The sequence below is a fragment of the Brachycentrus maculatus genome, unplaced genomic scaffold (genome assembly GCF_059751285.1).
Source record: "Brachycentrus maculatus isolate JH-2025_06_01 unplaced genomic scaffold, ASM5975128v1 h1tg000107l, whole genome shotgun sequence".
Taxonomy (NCBI): domain Eukaryota; kingdom Metazoa; phylum Arthropoda; class Insecta; order Trichoptera; family Brachycentridae; genus Brachycentrus; species Brachycentrus maculatus.
Window position 1 is genome coordinate 56,935 of NW_028280860.1, and position 20,407 is coordinate 77,341.

The window sequence follows — 20,407 nt, forward strand, 5'->3', positions numbered from 1 at the left end:
GTGACAAGTTTAATATGACAAATATTATTTTTTTTAAACTTTTATCTATGAAGTCGAAAATCCACATAATTTTTTTTTTCTTCTTAATGATGGAAAAAATATAATAATTCATTTTATAGTTTATAAGGTTTTGATATGAAGATAATTAATTATTTCATACTCATATAAAGAAAATTGTGAAAATGGGTGGCGTTATGCAAAAAGGGACGAGTACACAAGTTTGTAAAATAAAAATGGAGAATGATGGCTCTTTTTTTTTTACTTTTTCATACTAGAAACAGGTGATTTTTAATCCTCCTAAAATGTAATGAAAAAACAGTAACAATGTGGACGAATTCCTGTTTGCACAACCCAAACCAAATCATATATGTAGTTGAGGGGAAAAGACATTAAAAAAAACAAGTAATTTTTTTACTGTGATTTATTATAGTGGGTAAGCGACATACGTGAAAATTGTGAACAATAAAAGGCAAAGGTTTTTTTTAATTGTAGGCACATCGAAATTTTTCTTCAATATAAATTGATGATAACATAAATTAATAAGCAAAAATGAGTTTAAAAATACAATATAAAAAATTAAATAAAATTTTCGAAAATATAAGCATGTACTTTCTTTTTAATAAAAGCATAATTAATTACTGGTACCCACTTGTCAATAAAATAAAATAAATATGAATGAATCCCCCCAAAAATTACAGACTTAAAAATAATGTTTAATATAATGTTAAGGGCCTTAAATCTATAAAACTCAACAAATTACAGGCACACTCGCAGATTCACAACACAAGGAGACATAAATATTTTGAAAGCTTTAATATCATGAACACACGTGTAGACAAACTTTTATAAGCTTAGATAAAAATATATATTATATATATATATATATATATATATATATATATATATATATATATATATATATATATATATATATATATATATATATATATATATATATATATATATATAAACATATATATACATATATATATATATACATATATATATATACATATATATATATATATATATATATATATATATATATATATATATATATATATATATATATATATATATATATATATATATATATATATATATATATATATATATATATATATATATATATATATATATATATATATATATATATATATATATATATATATATATATATATATATATATATATATATATATATATATATATATATATATATATATATATATATATATATATATATATATATATATATATATATATATATATATATATATATATATATATATATATATATATATATATATATATATATATATATATATATATATATATATATATATATATATATATATATATATATATATATATATATATATATATATATATATATATATATATATATATATATATATATATATATATATATATATATATATATATATATATATATATATATATATATATATATATATATATATATATATATATATATATATATATATATATATATATATATATATATATATATATATATATATATATATATATATATATATATATATATATATATATATATATATATATATATATATATATATATATATATATATATATATATATATATATATATATATATATATATATATATATATATATATATATATTAATCTTCAGCCAAAATTCACACAAGATAGCTGCAATCAACAGTTATCTAACTCTAGATTAAAATTCAAGGTTAGACCAGAGATGTATTTTTTTCCAAGAAACGAATTATATTTCATAAAAGTAATAACATAAATTATCAAAGTATAAAGGTACGTGAAGTAACAAAAATAGTGCGTGAACGTAATTGGGTAGTAAATTCATATACATATTGCTCACTCCTTTCAACGTCATATTAAAAAAAAAATATTTTTCAGGAGATTGTTTTTAATGTTTAAAAATATAATAATGTCCGCCTCCGTAGTGTAATGGTCAGCACGCTCGGCTACCGTTCTGGAGGTCCCGGGTTCGATTCCCAAGGGGGGTAAAATAAATATAAGTGATTTTTTCACTGTCATATTTATTCAATATTACCCTGGACTGGTACCTGAAGCGGAGGGCTGATCACCTTTCCTTCATGTGTAAACGATCAAGATAACACTGCGTTTATATGACGCAGTGCCCTATGCACCATTGGGGTGCGGATAAGGGTTTTATTATATTATTATTAAAAATATAATAAAATGTATTTAAAATAAATATCAAGCCACTTATTGAACTTTTTACTGTGCAACAGATAATTCTAGGTTAAACCTGAATTTTTTTTTTCCATTTGAAAAATATTTAGTATATTAAAAAAAAATATTAAACAATACCTTTTATTCAAAATGCAAAACAACATTTTCTGCCCTGTAGTGGGTAAATTGACGATTTTTGATATATGACGTTGTTGAAAGGAGTGAGCAATATATATACCATACAAATAATAAATGTAATAATATGAATCTTAAAACATGGTAACTTTTTAAACTGACTAAAACAGTTAATGGTATAAATACATGTAATTGTGTAAAACATTTACTTAAAATGTAAATAAATAAATGTGTCATATTATATTTATTTATTTCAATAAATAAACCAATTCCAGCCACAAAAATGGTGTATATTGTTCCAAAATTTAATATATTTTTTTGGAAAATCCAAGCAATATTTGGAATATAATCATTGCCGTTCTATAATATGAAATGATATAAAACATGGCTAGCTAGGCTGTAGGTAGTTGTAATATCAGTTTTTTTTTACAACAGTGACTATTTGCAAGAGTAATTTTTTTACACACGTCTATCATTCTTAAATAACTAAGCCTAGAATGAGGACATTAAATATATTCTATTAAATCTATATTATCGCAGAGCAAAATTCACAACCTACTACATAACAAAAAAAAATATCAATATTCGTAAATTGGTGGGAGACACTTTACAATATACGTTGGAAAGTTTGTACTAACTTCTTTTGGAATATGGGACCTACTATATAAAAAACCGATAAAATAATAAGATAAAACAGTTCGCTTTATAAGAACTTACAGAATTACATATTTCATATAATTAAGCAAACTAGACAGGATAATTAGACTGAATTTAAAATCCACAATAAATAATATTTATATATATATATATATTTACTTTTTGATGGCATATGTATTGTACATAAAATAATATTAAAAAAGAAATTGTACCTAACACACTACACAAATACATTCAAAAGTGATGTATAACTAATCACAAATATTATAATGAAGTGAATTTAAAAAAAATGGTAACTAAGTAGGTATATTAAAATAAACTTGTAGACAATGAAGGTTAAATAATACTAGAACCAAACACCAAAAATTAATAAACTTTTACAATTATTCCTATAGCTAAAATGCATAAGAAAATAATATTGCTTTTAAAGGCAAAAAATATATGTATTTGAGATTAACTTATCACTATGAATTTTGATAACATAATATGCAAATTGGTGCATTTAAATAATAATTAATTTATATTTTATTATAACTTAAAGTTTAGAAAGAAAATCAAAATAATAGATATTTTGTAAATTATGTAGGTAAATATTATATTTGACTTTTTCTTGTGACTAGATATTTTTATTAATTGGTAAATATAATATTTTGAGCTATTGCATATGATAAATTTTAAAGTTTTCATAGAAATAAATAGAAAAATAACCTAAAAAAAAAGATAATTTTAAAACAGAAGACAAATTAATCTGTCATGTAATCAAATAAATATATAGATAATTAATATGTGTATATTAAATTTATAATAAATATACAGATAATAAACTGTTTAAGTGCCAAATATTGCGATCACATTTTTAGATACTTCTATCAAAATAGTATGGCACTAAAAATATGTATATTGATGTCCATTGATTATTGTGAAATAAATTCATTAAATATACATGCATACAAATCAAATATAAAAACATATATGATTCAGACAAATAATCATAAATTAAATAATTTTGTGCACAATGAGAGGCTTATAATTAATGTACCATTCAATGTTATATCTAAGATATGGTTTTAATGGCAAGTTAAAAGTTTATTCAATGCAGAAAGTACATTTTTGATAAGCCCAGAAAACCAAAAATTGCACGAAATATACAATTCTTTAAGATGATCCATAATGTTTACGTAAAAAAATACTGATGACTGTAACACAATACATGTGTACATATATTTTGGCTACACATTAATGTGTAATATACTTTTTACTTAGCAAGATGCTTTATTAGCTGCATAGAATACTGAAGGTTTATTGTATAATTATCAAGTTAAATGGCTAAAACTTTCATCACTTATTTAGATTTAAAATTTAACAATAAAATTTTACCTGGAAGGTATGTATAAATGGTAGTACCTGGTATGCTATATTTTAGTATATCATGTTTATCCTGAGCGACGTCCCTTATGTTTAAAAATGAAAAATGTCAAAACACATGAACTTGGCTAGTAAAATAAGTAGGAAAAACGTATGCAGAATTTTTGTATGGCCAGCATCGTGAGCACAAAACTGAGATGTGTAAACACGGTTGGGGTAGTAAACAGATTTTAACAGAATAAATTTTATTCTTCTAAGAGAACAATTAATTAATTAATTAATAAATAAAATACAGTAGTACCCCAACATTTGCTCATTCCATTCGTACGTTTGATGTTGATAATTTTCTCAGCTCTATTAATATTTTTTATATTAAAATTTTATGTTAAATAGTACTGCATAAAAATTTCCATTCCAATTTAAGGGGAATTAGTTATGACACAATTTGAGTATTTACTGTTACTATAATTTATTAACTCTCAAATCTTCTTCATCTTTATTTTGTGGGTTTTATCCCTTTAGCGGTGTTCTAGCCAATCAGCAAGCCTTGAACATATTTTAAAATATTGCATATGTCATAATTAATAGCAAGTAAATGAAGGTTATTTTTTTGTTTGTTTTTTACTGACTGTCAAGAATAATGCATGATTACTTCAATATTACTCTGGAATTTTATCTCTTAAATAAGAGAGTAACGTAAGAGTTCCCTTTTCTAATATGGCATGTCGGGGATTCCTAAAAGGATTTCCAAACAGCTCCAAAGATCTGTAAAAATATAAACACAATTATACAAACGTTCACTAAAATGCCATGAAGCAAATAGTTGTTGAAAAAGTAAATAAATCTTACCTTATTTGAGTGAAATTTTCAAGTTCAGGTGGCACCGATGAAATATCGTTATTTGTTAGATCCAAGACAGCCAAATGTTTCAATTTCGCCAAGGCATCGGACGAAACATTTATTTCTGTAATTTGATTTTCGGCTGCTAACAGTATCTCCAAATTTGTCATATCGTAAAGGCATCTCGGGATTTTTGTAAACCTGCAAAAGGTAACATATGTATATACAAAAAATAATTTCAGAAAAATAAAATATAAACAGTTAAAATTTCAAAATAAATAGATAATTAATTGATGCCAAATAAAGTAATGAATTTTCAAATAAAGTAAACCTACCTACATCTTTTAGGATTATAATAATAGTTTCTCTCCACATTTTTTTCATATGACAATTTTAATAAATGCAAAATGGTTGCAATATAAGAATATTAAAAAAAAAACAAGTATAATTTGAATTTAGAAAAAATCATTTCTTTTTTAAATTGGTATTATGGAAGCTTTTGTATTTTCTTCTTTGAAATTTCTTCAATGTCTTCAGAATCTGCATTTTTTATATGAGGAAAGAGGTGGGAAAATTTTCTCTTTCTGCATTCCTTAATAATATTTAATTGTATGCAAATTTTTCTTAAGAAGAGACAAAGCACTTGAAAGCAGGTCATTAAGAATTATTTTTAAAAAAAAATTGTTAGCATTTTATAGTTTAGTCTCAAAATTAAAACTAATAGCTGTAAAAACTAAATAAAATAATTAGCTTACTTATTGTAGGATATGACGATTTCCCTCAAATGTTTCAGATTCCCAAGCTCTAAGGGGAGGTCAGTAATTAGATTTTTGCTGAGTTCCAAAAACTGAAGTTTAACACACTGTCCCAACACTGGTGGAACACCGGTAAGTAGGTTACTGCACAAAATCAGCTGAGTTAGATTCTCAGCGGAGTTTACAATACTAAAAAAATAAATGGTAATAATAAAATAAACAAAAGATATTTCTTAATGATTAAATATCATAAGATTGAATGATATTGTTGATACCTCATGGGAAATTCTTTGATTTTATTTTTTCCTATATCGATAGTATGTACATTTTCACTGGCAGCAGTTTCAAACACTTCAGAGGGAATGGCGGCTAAATCTTTTAAACAAATCATCAGAGATTGATTTTTACGCATTTCATATCTAAAAGAATAATTTTTGTTTTTGTTATACTCATTACAATTTAAGAAAAATATTATATTTTAAAGTACACAATTATCGTGATTTATATAAATATTTTGTGACATGTGTGATTGTCACAAGAGATTAGTGTTGTTTCTGATTTTAAAATGATTATAGATTATAACAGTTGAAATCTCTTCCAATTCAGAAAGACTATTTGAAAATATGACAACTTTTAAACTTTTACTAACTAAATGCGAACAAAATTAAAGTATGTTGTTTTATGTGAACTGAAAATAAGAATAAGTGCTTGCTTTATGTTCCTTACACACAATAGCAAATAATTATTCAAATGACTTTTTGGAAATATTTATTAAGAAATGATTAACAGCTTAAAAGAGTTTAAAAAAATAAATATAGTTAGTCACTGGATTATGATTTTCTTACTTATCTGGCCACTTAAATTCGTTGGCTTTTGCTGCGTCTGGGTCCAATTCTTCCAACGATAGTTTATCTCGCAATTGTCTTATAACCTTTGCAGAACCAGAACTGGCCATAAGGTTTGGGTTCAATTTATTACCTTTTAACTGAAGATTTTGTAAATGACATAATAAACCTATATTACTCGGCAACCTATAAGGAGAAAAAAAAAATAATAACGTTGACATAAAAAAGAAAAAATAAACAAAAAAAAATCTTGTTTTATTCAATATGATGAAAATACTTACGCACAAAGATTATTGTTTGTAATGTCAAATCTGATTAAATGTTGGAAAAGGGAAATATTATTAGGAAGTTTTTCAATTTTGTTGTCCCGCATGTTTAAAATTTTCAAGTGATGAAGCTGTTCACAAAAATCTTCAGTGATTTCCTACAAAATGAATTTCTCAATAAAATAAATAACATACAAAAAAAAATATTACATCTTCAAAATTTTACATTCAATATCTAACCTTGACATAATTATTAGCCATGTGGACTTCTTGCAATGCAGCACATCCAAAGAAATCTGGCAGAACTTCTATATTGTTGTGGTTGCAGTGTAATGTAACCATTCTCCTCAATTCACCCAATGGTGGTAAAGATTTAAGCTCATTTTCTGTTACATTCAGCTTTAGGAGGTCTAGTAACATTTCATAACACAATTAATAAAAACGTCTACCATTGTAACAGATGAGTTAATTATTCTAATATTTATAAAGGTATTATTTTAAAATAAAAAGCTCTATATTTGTACCAACCTGACAAACGCATTAAATTGTTAAAGATGCAAAAATATTAACAAAAAACTTTTATACTATCAAAAAGAAAGGTTACAAGGAGATTTAATTTTGTTTTATAGAGTTATTTATTATTATTTTAATAGTTAAAGCTGTTAATTCTATATTTTATATATAATTTTATTGGATATTCCTATAAATAATATACTGCAATGGTCTTTTTTTCTTGTATAAAGACATCTTACAATATTCTGATCATTTGAATAGTATTGCTATAATTGAAAAAGTGGGTCAGCCATATAACGAATCTCTGCAATCTAGAGATATTTTTTAAGAATACAAATTTATAATTTGATCGTAATTGTAAATTAATAAACAATTTAAATGTAGTAACAAAACATTTATACTCAATATAAAATTACAATTTAATTCAACATGATATTTGGTTTTAGAGAACAAAATAATTGATAAAAATCATTTGAGCTTTATAAGTATATTAAAGATAATATTTTACCTGCATATATATGTACATAAAAATATAAAGGATCTCCAATATATGTACAGAAAACAAAAAATATTTTTAAAAAGAAAACAAAGCATCAGCCAAACTTTAACACTTGAAAGGAAGAAAAAAAAACAACATTTGAAAATATTATTTTGAGATACACAATAAGCATATACACTCAAATTTTGTATAGAAGCTGATAACTCCATTTAACTAGAGTTACCAGATTAGCAAAAACATTTCATTAATATTTTAATAAATACATATGGTATTTTGAGAAGCAATTTGTAAAATTTGCAAATGGCAAAAATAAAATAAAATATTAAATTATAAGTTACATTTGATAATTTACAAATAGATATTTTTTACAGGTGCTAGATAAGTAAATTAGCTACTTAGAAATTGTTATGTTGTATTGTTAGCTACTGGAAAAAAATAATTATTACCGTTGGTACAATGAAAAATTTCATCAAAAGGGATTGATTCTGTTTTGAGATAAAAGGTGTTAAAAATGTATAAGTTTATTTCAATTTACTTTCCGTTGTGCTTACAAGCACTGAGAAAATGTAGAGTTTGCAGTGTGCATTGCTGTTGTTAACACATTGGTTATGGTAAAGTTTGTCAAATAAATGTAATTTGTATTTTGAAACCAAAATAGAATTGATAATATTTTTGTACTGTAGCGGCACCTATCCGCTACACAGCAAGGTAAACATGACAAGAAATCAGATGTTAAAGACGTGTGTTTTGTAAATGCAGTTGAAGGTAACCGAAATGCACAAAAATGTGTAAACTGCCACAATAAATCTAAGGGTGGTGACTGACCGTAGCCATTTCGTAAGCCACGTCGTAACGTAACACATTACGATGCGAGCATTCAGGCAGTCAGTACACCGAGCCGAGCGCTCCATCCATAGTTTCGGATGCTTGCTGATGCTCGCCGCGAGCGATGTTATGACGTAACGTTACAACAAAATGCTCCGGTCAGTCACCACCCTAAGGTTTCTGAAATGCACAAATATATGCACGCCGTAAACAATGTGTTAATGCCAAGTCTGTCAATAGAGTCAATAGACTGCAACCACTATACACTCAAAGTGCCTGAACATATCCACTTGTAGCAATTGTAAAGCAATTGGCATTTTCATAGGTAACAAAAACAGAATCACGCCCCAGTTAAAAAATACAGAACAACAAAGATAATGATATACAAAACAAACCTCTCATGTTAACAATATCAGGGGGTAGCTCTGTTAGTTTGTTATGTGAGAGATCAATCTCTGTTAGGCGGACCATGTAACCCATCCCTGGTGGTAGCGAAGTCAGATTATTGTGAGAAAGATCCTGTATCCACATACATTACACTTAATAAACATTTAATGATTAAAAATAATATGTATCTACATGTGAAACATGCAAAATTGGGAAAAATTGCAAATCAACAATAATAATAATAAAAATTAACAAAGTAAAGGTACTGCACACATAACTTGTGCATTTTTAAAGTTTACGTAGAAGTTTAATCAAATGTGTATTATACATTTATGTTATTATCGTGAAGTCATTACGCGCTCAATGGATGATTGTAAAAATGATTTTGAATAGTTCTTAAATGTAAAAATAATAAACGACATTGATACAAGGTTCAGAATGTGGATCCAGTTTTTAGTTACATATAATTTTAGAGCTGCACAAAAATAAAATTCAAAATGAATTTAATAAACTACTAGTAGGTACCCACCACCGTACATTAAATCAATTTTATTACAATGTTAAATTAACTATCTCTCTTAACTACTCTAGATAAAATTAACTAATAACCTATCCAACCCACAATAGAAAATTTTTCCACTTAGAGGCACGATTGAATATAAACACCGCCCTCAATTGGTAGAGAAAATTGCTGCAGAGACAAATCCAAAGTGATGTATTCAAATTGCTGTCATAATTAATTGACCCCACAATACTAAGTTCGTCTCAGAGGCGACAACGTTGGTCAAAATAAAATACTGCTTATATTAAAAATATATGGGAATAAAAAAAAACAGATTGTCAGCATAATCTGCAGAGTCTAACTACATCTGGGGTTAGTCTACAGAAAAAGAGTAAAAACGGTTTAAAAAAAACCTTATTATTCCAGGGTCTAAAAATATATTAATTACATTTCAAAAAAAATTTACCTCTACAAAGTTGATGATAAAATATGATATTGATAATAGATATAAATTTCTTAAATTTTAAGAAACCCCTAGAAAGTAATAATTTTAATAAAAAATAAAATGTCAACAAATACATATTACATTACCAGCTTATTCAGCATTACTAGATCCCCAACAGCAGGATCCAAGGACTCTAACATGTTATATGACAAATTGAGCAATTTCAACTCAATCAATTTATAAAACTCATTTGGCAGAGTCGACAATTTATTACGGCTAACATTAAGAGTAGTCAACTTTACAAGTTCACCAATCTGAGGTGGTATGGAATGTAAAGCATTGTCGTGAACCTGAAATAAAACAAAAAAATAATATAAAGAAAAAATAAAATAAAATGATGAATATAAACTGACTGTTATAAATTTTTACTTTTTAAATGCAAACCGTTAATTGGTATCAAGTTGTGGTATAATGGGCTAAAACCCAGAAACTCTTGAATCTGACCACAACATCGCACCACGCCATATTTAACAGTGAAGGCTGTCCGGATTTGCACTTAGTGAATACCAAATACCACCTATATAACGCCTGCATCACTTCTATGGCTCTATTTTCTTATATGGCCGTGAGACATGGCACCCTACAAGGGCACGGAGTAGCCATATACTCAACTTTGAGAATGGATGCCCGCGAAGAATTTGAGGCGTGCGGTGGTTTGCCTTCGTAAGGAACGAGGAAATACAGCAATCTATGGTCACAACTGTCGCCAAGAAAGGTGATTCAATTGGCTAAGACATGTACTTCGTAAGCATTAAACAAGTTAATTTTTTTACAAGGCACCAGGTTCCTGCCTAGGACGTTAACTGGTGACAATCGGTCAGCAGTTCCTCTTTCTCTTAGTCTGAATTTCAGGATGCGGACCTTACTCAGCAGGATGCATGAGGGCTGGCAGTCGACAGAAGAGCCTGAAGACAGTTTGTCAATTCCATATGCTTCATATGGGAAACAGATATAGTTAAGCAGTAGTAAATGCATACCACCCTAACAAATAATAGGCGTCAGTTACGCATATAGTGATAAAATTACACAAGCGTTTACAATAAGATGGGTCCACATGGAAGCATATGAATATTTTTTTTAAGTTTGCATCTTGAGAAACACGGAATTGCCATCAGACAATAACGCGAACAATTATCAGACTTTAAATATTAAAATTATGGCAATTTTATTACTATTGATACCTCAACGTGGATGAAGTTTATTGACAGGAATATGAGAATCTGTGCATCTACAGGCAGTTTCACTAAACTAAAAACGTGCGTTTTTCATGCAAAAAATGAATGTCGAAGGAATAGTACAATTTCTCCTTCCCTTCCCGGTATGAAGCAGTCTGTACCTAGTACACATTGCTTCTACTAACCATATTATCTCTATAAATATAAAAAATACAAGGCTAAAATTTTAGGTATTCTTCGATAACATATTTAGGCATTGATTTAAAAAATAATATTAATAATAATCAGAATTTATCGGGTACATCACAGGTATTATATATATATATATAAACAGCGCGTGAAGAGTGTGCAGGAACCGCGACACTATATTCGCATCTCACTCTTGCATACATGTACTGTGTAAGCGTGAGGAGCTCAAAGCTCAATGTTCTCTAGCTAGCGGTCAGTTGCTCATCAGTTCCGGACAAGAGCGGACCTATGCTTGTTTCGTGAGAGTTGTCACTTTTTTTTTTAGGTTTTCAGCAAATAAATCTAGATTATTATAATTTTTTACTTAATTTATAATTAATTAAGGGGATTAGCTATGAATGTCCGTATTTTTTCAATATAAAATCGCTAATTTTTTATTGTGTAGTGACTACCCAACACCGGGACGCGCGTTTTATTTTAACACCGGAAGGGAAAGGTTAATAATGATAAAAATATGCAAATATGACTTTTACAAAAGACTTACCAATAATGTTGTCAAATCAGGGAGGTTATTTATGTCAGACGGAAGTTCTGTTATGGCGTTTGAACTAATATCAACGTAGCTGATGGGAACCGTGTCCCACCAAGGTTTGTCGCTTGAAGAGCGGTTGAAATCCAAATTTATATCCTTCACAATAGCTATTTCATTTAGTTTCCATACTTGATCGGGAACTTAAAAAACATTTAAGGTTAGAATGACATCACTTCAATTATCAAAACGCAAGTACGTGCGTTAGTAAAATTGCGCAATACCTCTCCCTAGTCCTCGAGAAGTCAAGATCAATTTGCCCGTCCGTTTCGCTGACCGAATCATCGAATGTGTCAGTTCGTTTTCGAGCGATTTCTCGTCTTGCACTTGGAATAACGAGAATGTACCATTGTGAGAATGGCGTTTAGGGTTTACTTTCTTCTTGGTAGACATGATCCACTCTTTAAAACAAATTACAAGAATAAACGAAAGGAAAACACCCGAACGTCAATTACGACACGCCATTTTGACACAATACAAAACAACACTGACGTAACTGACCTTGCGCTCACTTGACATAACATTGTGTTAGGCCGGCAAAACAGATTTCTGTTTTATCTGGTATACTCACGGTAGTATTACAAAAATGTACCGAAATAGATTTGTCTGACGTGTTGCCGCATCATAAAATGTCACTTTTTTATTTGATAATAATATTTTAATAATAAAAATAACGTAATGTAGACATTTTATACTTTTTATTCGAATTATGAGAAGAGCAGCGGTTTCCAACCTATTTAGACTTACGTACTCCCTTGGCAGCCAATAACGCTAAATTGTAATTTGTAATTCGTTGAAACCGTGAATAAATAGCATAACGAATTCATACACAAAACATATCGTAGTCGTACAGGAGAAAGTGACCAACTAACAAATGGTAAAATGTTCAGGAGGGTTATTTAAGTCACTTTTGCTTGGCAACAAAATAAACATCAATGCAGTTAGTCATTTTTATAAAGTCAATATATTATACTTCCAAGTTTAAAATCCTTTGGGATGTTTTTCAGGGCAATATTAAGCTAGTAAGATATCAAATAGTCAATGATCACGTTTTTGTAAAAAATGCACTTGGTCACTTTTTCCTGTATGACTACGATATACGTACACGTACTCGAAAAATGATTTTTTAAATTATTATTTGTATTATTATCACAATTATTATTATTACGCTGCGACTGGTAACGAGGACGGCCAAAAAAATACTTGGTACGATCAGATCAATCAGAGCCTAATATCTGGTGGTGTCAAAAGTCTGCGTAATCGGGGGGAGGGGGGGGCATGAATTATTAGATGTATGAATGTGAAGGAGGCTAGGAGTGTATGTCAGGACACAAGAGTGTGGCATTCCATCCTCTCAGCCTACCCCTGAGGGGAAACGGCATGATAGTAGTAGTAGTATTATTATGTCACAACATCTTTAGTTTTCCTTAAATTGGTTGCATGAAAAAGCTACACGATTGTTAAATTATGAATCTTAAGAAATATATTTTAAATAATTTATTGACAGTCAATTATGCCGATAAATTTCATTGGAATACAGTGGAACCTCTCATAACGAGCATAATTTGTTCCAGCATCTTACTCGTTAGGGCGAAACATTTTTGTTTTGACTAGAACGGAAGTCCCGGCTTACGCGTGAATGTCGTGAAAAAGGGTCTTGCCCTTTCTCTGCAATTTTTTCACATATTTTTTTGCTCGTTATGAGGAATTACTCGTCATGAGAGGTGCTTGATATAAGAGGATCCACTATATATGTAAAAGAAAAACTGAGACAGAGATATATGTAAGCGGAGGGAGAGCGGATACTTGAGGGGTGAAGGCGTTTTAGGGCATATTTCTATCGCCAACACTTATGCCAAAAATAAAACATTTTTGGTCTACCTAAAATATGCATAAATTGCTTTGTCTACAAAGGTCAGCCTAACCAAGGTGCAATGTTAAACCTTCGCCAGTCTCGCTTTGGGGTAACCGCCATGTTTGCGTCGGTTCCTTTTACCCCTCTGCAAAAATACATGTATGCTTTGAAGCTGAATTGCGAGGATAAATAAGTGGAAGGTTGACGCATAACGCTAGCAAACTGCGAATGCATGTAGCGCCATCTATCCAATGATTGAGAAACTATTCGGCTGTCCAAACTCAAAACACAGTAAGGGACATTTTTTTGTAGTACGTTTTTTTTTGCATTTTTGGACTAAGCAGACTCTACTTAGTCTAAAAATGCAAAAAAACGTACTACAAAAAATGTCCATTACTTTGTTTTAAGTTTGGACAGCCGTATTGCGTACCTACATAGTTTTATTTTTCCTTATGGGATACACAGGACTTTTTTTCATGTAATGCAGTGGAACGGCGTTTCGGCACCATTTTAACAGATTTTTTATTTTATTTTCAAAATTAATTAGACGAAACAATGTTTGCGCTTACGTCATTACAATCTATATTTATATAATTCATCTAAATGATAAAATATGGTATTTTAATGAATGTTTAAATAATATTTGAATATATTTATTGTACTAAAAAGCCTTACATGAAGTGAGTTCCGGCACTTTTTTGTTTTAAAAACCACTGGATATATGTATGTACATATACAAAATTCAATATTGCACTTTTTAGTTTTTTTTCTAATCTTTTTGAAATTTATATTCGTGTACAATATTTTAATTGCTCTCATCACACGATAGTTTATAATTACTAGCCAAACATTCATCTTGACATATTGTTCCAAAAAATACATTTTTTTTTCTTATTTTCAATCGAGTTTTACAAATATTTAAATATCTAAACCTAGAACCTTTGCTAATCAACATTTTAAAATCACATTTAATTGAATCGTAAAATCTATTTAGTTAGAAATGCCCTTTTTAATTGCGGTAATCTCAAATTAGGGATATAATGTGTCCTAATTAGGTACATACCATCTGTATATGTGTTGGCTTCGTGTTTATTCTTTTTCTAACTTTATTTTTTATTTTTACCAAAGGTATTATTACGTGTCTACTTACCTACCTACCTACCCATAATCCACGTAGGAAATAATTAATACTGTTTTCAGTATTACGAGGTTCTAGTAATTTCATTTAATCCCCAAAGGTTGATTTTGATTACTAACGAAATGTTTTTCGTATTTTTTTGTTTTAAAATAATGAAGGGGAAGCATTTTTGCGTTGAGTTCTGTTTCTAAATAGTCTCGAGAGATTTTGTGAAAATGTTATACCCTAAGCAATTTTCCCTGCGTCACTAAGGGGAGTTTGCTGAACAATGAAACGTTTTACGATTTCATATGGTTATTTTTTACAATTTACCAAATAAAGGTATACCGAAAATCTGAGCAAAATGGATGAAAAAATGAAGGTATGTTTTTTTTTGTTTTGTTTTGTTGCTCTGAGAGATCGAACTAACAAAACTTATTATTAATTGTATTGAAGCATAGGCTGTGGTTCATTGTACCCATCATCATTTATGAAGAAAAAAAAGTTAAAATACATTTTTTTCAATTCCCGGAGGTTATATCAAATTACTAACAAAAAATTATCACAAGTATAACATATTTTGTAAAAAAAGGGTTTTTTCACAACTATTTTTTTTTATTATTTATATTCAAAGCATTTACTTTGTGGTCAAACATTTTAATTGATATTAGTAATGTTAGTAAATAACCACTCACCGACTACTTCTGTCTACCGGTTTCGAGACGTACCCGTCTCTTCGTCAGGACATACACTACAATTTAACAATCATGCGAACAACACTACACCACACCCACTTAGTACTATTCACATACACTATCACTACACATGCAAAACATGCAGAGCGAGTTGTTAGTCCCACCATGCTTTTGGGAAACTAAATAATAAAGTAAAAATGTAATATAAATATACGCAGGTTGGAAACTATATTCGGATTCAAAGAGAAGGGGGTAGGTTCTGGGAAGTGGGAGGAGTTGAGTTAGGAGCTGATCGGTTCAGTGCTACGTCGAATAAAGGGCTGTATGGAAAATTTATTTGGTTATTTATTAATTGGATGTTATTTTTAATGGATTTTCTAATGTGAAACATTTCCATATTATTTAATTTTAACCCTTTATCATTTGTGTGTAGTATTTTTACCCCTGTTTCTTTATTAAATTCGTGATTGGACTCTATCAAATGATTTGCAAATTCAGAAAAATTATTATTATTTAAGCATCTTATGTGTTCCTTTATCCGAGTATTGAAATTTCGTGTCGTTTTACCGACGTATACCGACGTACAGTTATCACACTGTAATTGATATACTCCCGAATTATTTAATATGTCATTTCTATCTTTATTATTTAATAAGATTTTACCGATATTATTGTTAGTATAAAATGCAGGCTTAATGTGATTTGGAAAATATTTTGATACTTTGTTAGACATATTATTTACAAATAGGATTCTTCTCCATTTGTTACTAGTATTCTGTTTTTTATCATTATTTATACAGGGATATAAAAATTGTTTCACTGATTTTTGTTTCAATTTTCTATTTAAAAGAGTATCGATTAATTCTGTTGTGTATCCATTATTAATTGCAATTTGTTTAATTGTATCTAATTCTATATCGAAATCTAGTTTCGATAAAGGAACATTTACTAAACGATGTAACATTGAATGAAAAGCGGAATGTTTATGGGAAATTGGGTGATTAGACGAATTATCAATGACAGTATCCGTATACGTAGGCTTACGAAATATATTAAAATCTATACGATGATTATTGATCATTAAAGTCAAATCTAGAAAATTTAATTTATTATCTTTTTGACTTTCTAACGTGAATTTAATTTTTTCATTGAACGTATTTATGAAGTTAAGAAATGAGGTTAATTGACGTTCTGTCCCTGTCCATATACAAAAAATGTCATCTACATATCTTTTCCATAAAATTATATTTTTAATTAAATTATTATTCGATGTGAAAATTTGGGATTCGATATTATCCATGAATATATCTGCAACTAGGGGACTCGTTGGAGCGCCCATTGCCAGACCTTCGGTCTGATTATAGTATTTATCATTAAATTGGAAATAATTTTGATTCAAACAAATATTGAACAGGCGGCTTAAATCATTTGACATGGCTTTGGGTAAATCCGAAGAATTTAAAATATCTTTTATTATTGTTTTTGACTCAAGTACATTAACATTAGTGAATAGATTTACTACATCGAAGGATATCAATTTCGCATTATTGGGAATAACCATGTCTTTAAGAATGTCAATTAGTTCAAACGAGTTTTTGATTGTAAATTTAGGGTGAAAAATATTTAAGTTATTTACGACTTTGGTGACAAAAGAACCTAATTTAAATGATGGGGAAGTACACGAGGATACTACCGGTCTAATGGGGTTATTGTCCTTATGAATTTTAATTAAGCCGTATAATTTGGGAATTTGAGGGTTTGTATTTATTAATTGTGTTTTGATTTTGTCATCTGGAAAGAGTTCACTCCCACACACTTTTACTGCACTTTTAATGTCGTCTTGGAATTTATTGGTTGGATTTTTAGGAAGTATTTTAAAATTATCATTATTTAAGAAGTTTTCTACTTTCAAAATGTAATCGTTTTTATTTAAAATTACTATAGAATTGCCTTTATCCGCCTTGGTAAAGATAAGGTCTTTTTCATTTATTGTTTTCCGAATATTTATTATTTGAGAGGAATCACTATCTTTCAATTGAGAAAATTTTATGTTATTTATATCATTTTTTAGAGCTTCTGCACATTTATAATGATTCGTTTTTTGTTCATTAAATAGTGCTGTTTCAATATCCATAGCTAAGTTTTCTAAGGCTGGATTAATGTTTTTATTATGATATTTTAGGTTAAATTTTAGACCTTTTGAGAGTATTGACGATTCTTTAGGTTCGAATACATGAGATGAGAGATTGATTACCCTATCATGAAATTTATGAGTTTTTAACAACGGTTTATTATTAACCGAATTCGAAAATTTTTTGTTCAACAATTCGTCAACTTTTTTATCAAGACAACATTTTTTGTTATAAGCTTCTATGGATGCAAAATGTCTTATTTTATCATCAAATAAATCCCATTCAACGGGATGTAAAGCAAAAGTTAACTCCATATGTAAAACTTTTAGAATTAATTTAGTATCATTCCTCTGTTTAAATGAATTTTTTAAAACTTCTTTCAACAAAGTTAACTTTAATTTAAGGATAGACTTTTTAGGTATATCTGAGGATTTTTGGAAAGAAACAAATTTAGATTCAATGAATTTAGGAAAAATGTTATTTTTAATACATTTTTGATAAAAATATATGTTAAGGCAAATGATTCTATACTTGATTGTTAATTTTTTGTAATGTTTTGCTTTTAAGGCCGTACTCGCCGATAAAATATTATTTATATTCAAAGCATTTACTTTGTGGTCAAACATTTTAATTGATATTAGTAATGTTAGTAAATAACCACTCACCGACTACTTCTGTCTACCGGTTTCGAGACGTACCCGTCTCTTCGTCAGGACATACACTACAATTTAACAATCATGCGAACAACACTACACCACACCCACTTAGTACTATTCACATACACTATCACTACACATGCAAAACATGCAGAGCGAGTTGTTAGTCCCACCATGCTTTTGGGAAACTAAATAATAAAGTAAAAATGTAATATAAATATACGCAGGTTGGAAACTATATTCGGATTCAAAGAGAAGGGGGTAGGTTCTGGGAAGTGGGAGGAGTTGAGTTAGGAGCTGATCGGTTCAGTGCTACGTCGAATAAAGGGCTGTATGGAAAATTTATTTGGTTATTTATTAATTGGATGTTATTTTTAATGGATTTTCTAATGTGAAACATTTCCATATTATTTAATTTTAACCCTTTATCATTTGTGTGTAGTATTTTTACCCCTGTTTCTTTATTAAATTCGTGATTGGACTCTATCAAATGATTTGCAAATTCAGAAAAATTATTATTATTTAAGCATCTTATGTGTTCCTTTATCCGAGTATTGAAATTTCGTGTCGTTTTACCGACGTATACCGACGTACAGTTATCACACTGTAATTGATATACTCCCGAATTATTTAATATGTCATTTCTATCTTTATTATTTAATAAGATTTTACCGATATTCTCGCTCTGCATGTTTTGCATGTGTAGTGATAGTGTATGTGAATAGTACTAAGTGGGTGTGGTGTAGTGTTGTTCGCATGATTGTTAAATTGTAGTGTATGTCCTGACGAAGAGACGGGTACGTCTCGAAACCGGTAGACAGAAGTAGTCGGTGAGTGGTTATTTACTAACATTACTAATATCAAATATTTTTTTTTAAATTACCTAACGTCCAAGTGGCTCTGAAATCTATCTACGGCTTATGCAACACCGCTTATCATGACCCTACTCAGTCTTCAACTTTTTAAGTTTCATAGCCTATGCCTACTCGTGAGAGGATTTACTCTTTATGTTTAAAGTTACTATAATTTTATGTAACTCATGAGTGAAATTCTAGGCAAAAACATTCGCTTTTATTACTATTTTTTTAAGTGCCACTTTTATACCCTACCTGCCGCCATTTAAATACTCGCTAGGGCGCGTCACTGATGAAGCTTCGTCGCTACTTTTGTAATTGACGATGGACACTTGTATCGTGACCGGGGCCTTAGGGTGCTGACGTACTGATGCAGTAACGGAAGCGAATCCTAAACAAAAATCTACTGTTTTTATCGCTTCAGTTAGAGCAAATGTCAAAAATTGCGTCACATAAAGGACGCGATTTTTGACATTTGCCTTTCCTAGTCGATAGAGAATGCAAATGTGAAAAAAATATAGCGGAACATAAAAACGTTAGAATTTGATATTGCGAGTTTACTACGGCTATCACATCCGCTCTTTTTATGAACACAGCCTCAGTACGAGAATACATGAGCAGTTTGAAGCAGCTCAAGTCAACTGCTTCAAGCTAACATGATTAATATATAAAGCCACGAAACTTACCCTTAAACATGTTTTAACAATATTGTATTAGCCAACACTTGTATTAATATTTTGCAAATTTATCTGTCAAATTCATTAAAATTTGATTTTCAACTGTATATACTAAATCAAAATCAATATTTTCCTCTAATACGTAAAAA

The 20,407-nt window shown here is 28.9% G+C and overlaps 1 protein-coding gene across 2 annotated transcripts; it reads right to left on the reverse strand.

Annotated features, from left to right (window-relative positions):
* Positions 1 to 4,760: 4,760 nt before the first annotated feature.
* On the reverse strand, positions 4,761 to 20,407 carry LOC148310088 (leucine-rich repeat-containing protein 40-like). 2 transcript variants are annotated; one of them, XM_088259030.1, is made up of 12 exons: positions 20,268 to 20,407; positions 12,497 to 12,673; positions 12,228 to 12,415; positions 10,406 to 10,609; positions 9,321 to 9,444; positions 7,329 to 7,498; positions 7,104 to 7,246; positions 6,823 to 7,008; positions 6,253 to 6,396; positions 5,978 to 6,166; positions 5,232 to 5,423; positions 4,761 to 5,147 (listed from the first exon to the last, which is right to left on the reverse strand). In XM_088259030.1, the coding sequence occupies exons 1-12, from the start codon at positions 20,275 to 20,277 to the stop codon at positions 5,042 to 5,044; spliced, it is 1,833 nt and encodes a 610-aa protein (XP_088115156.1). In that variant the 5' UTR covers positions 20,278 to 20,407; the 3' UTR covers positions 4,761 to 5,041. The 2 variants fall into 2 exon arrangements, with proteins under 2 accessions (XP_088115156.1, XP_088115158.1); XM_088259032.1 differs by lacking the exon at positions 20,268 to 20,407 and adding an exon at positions 19,837 to 19,973.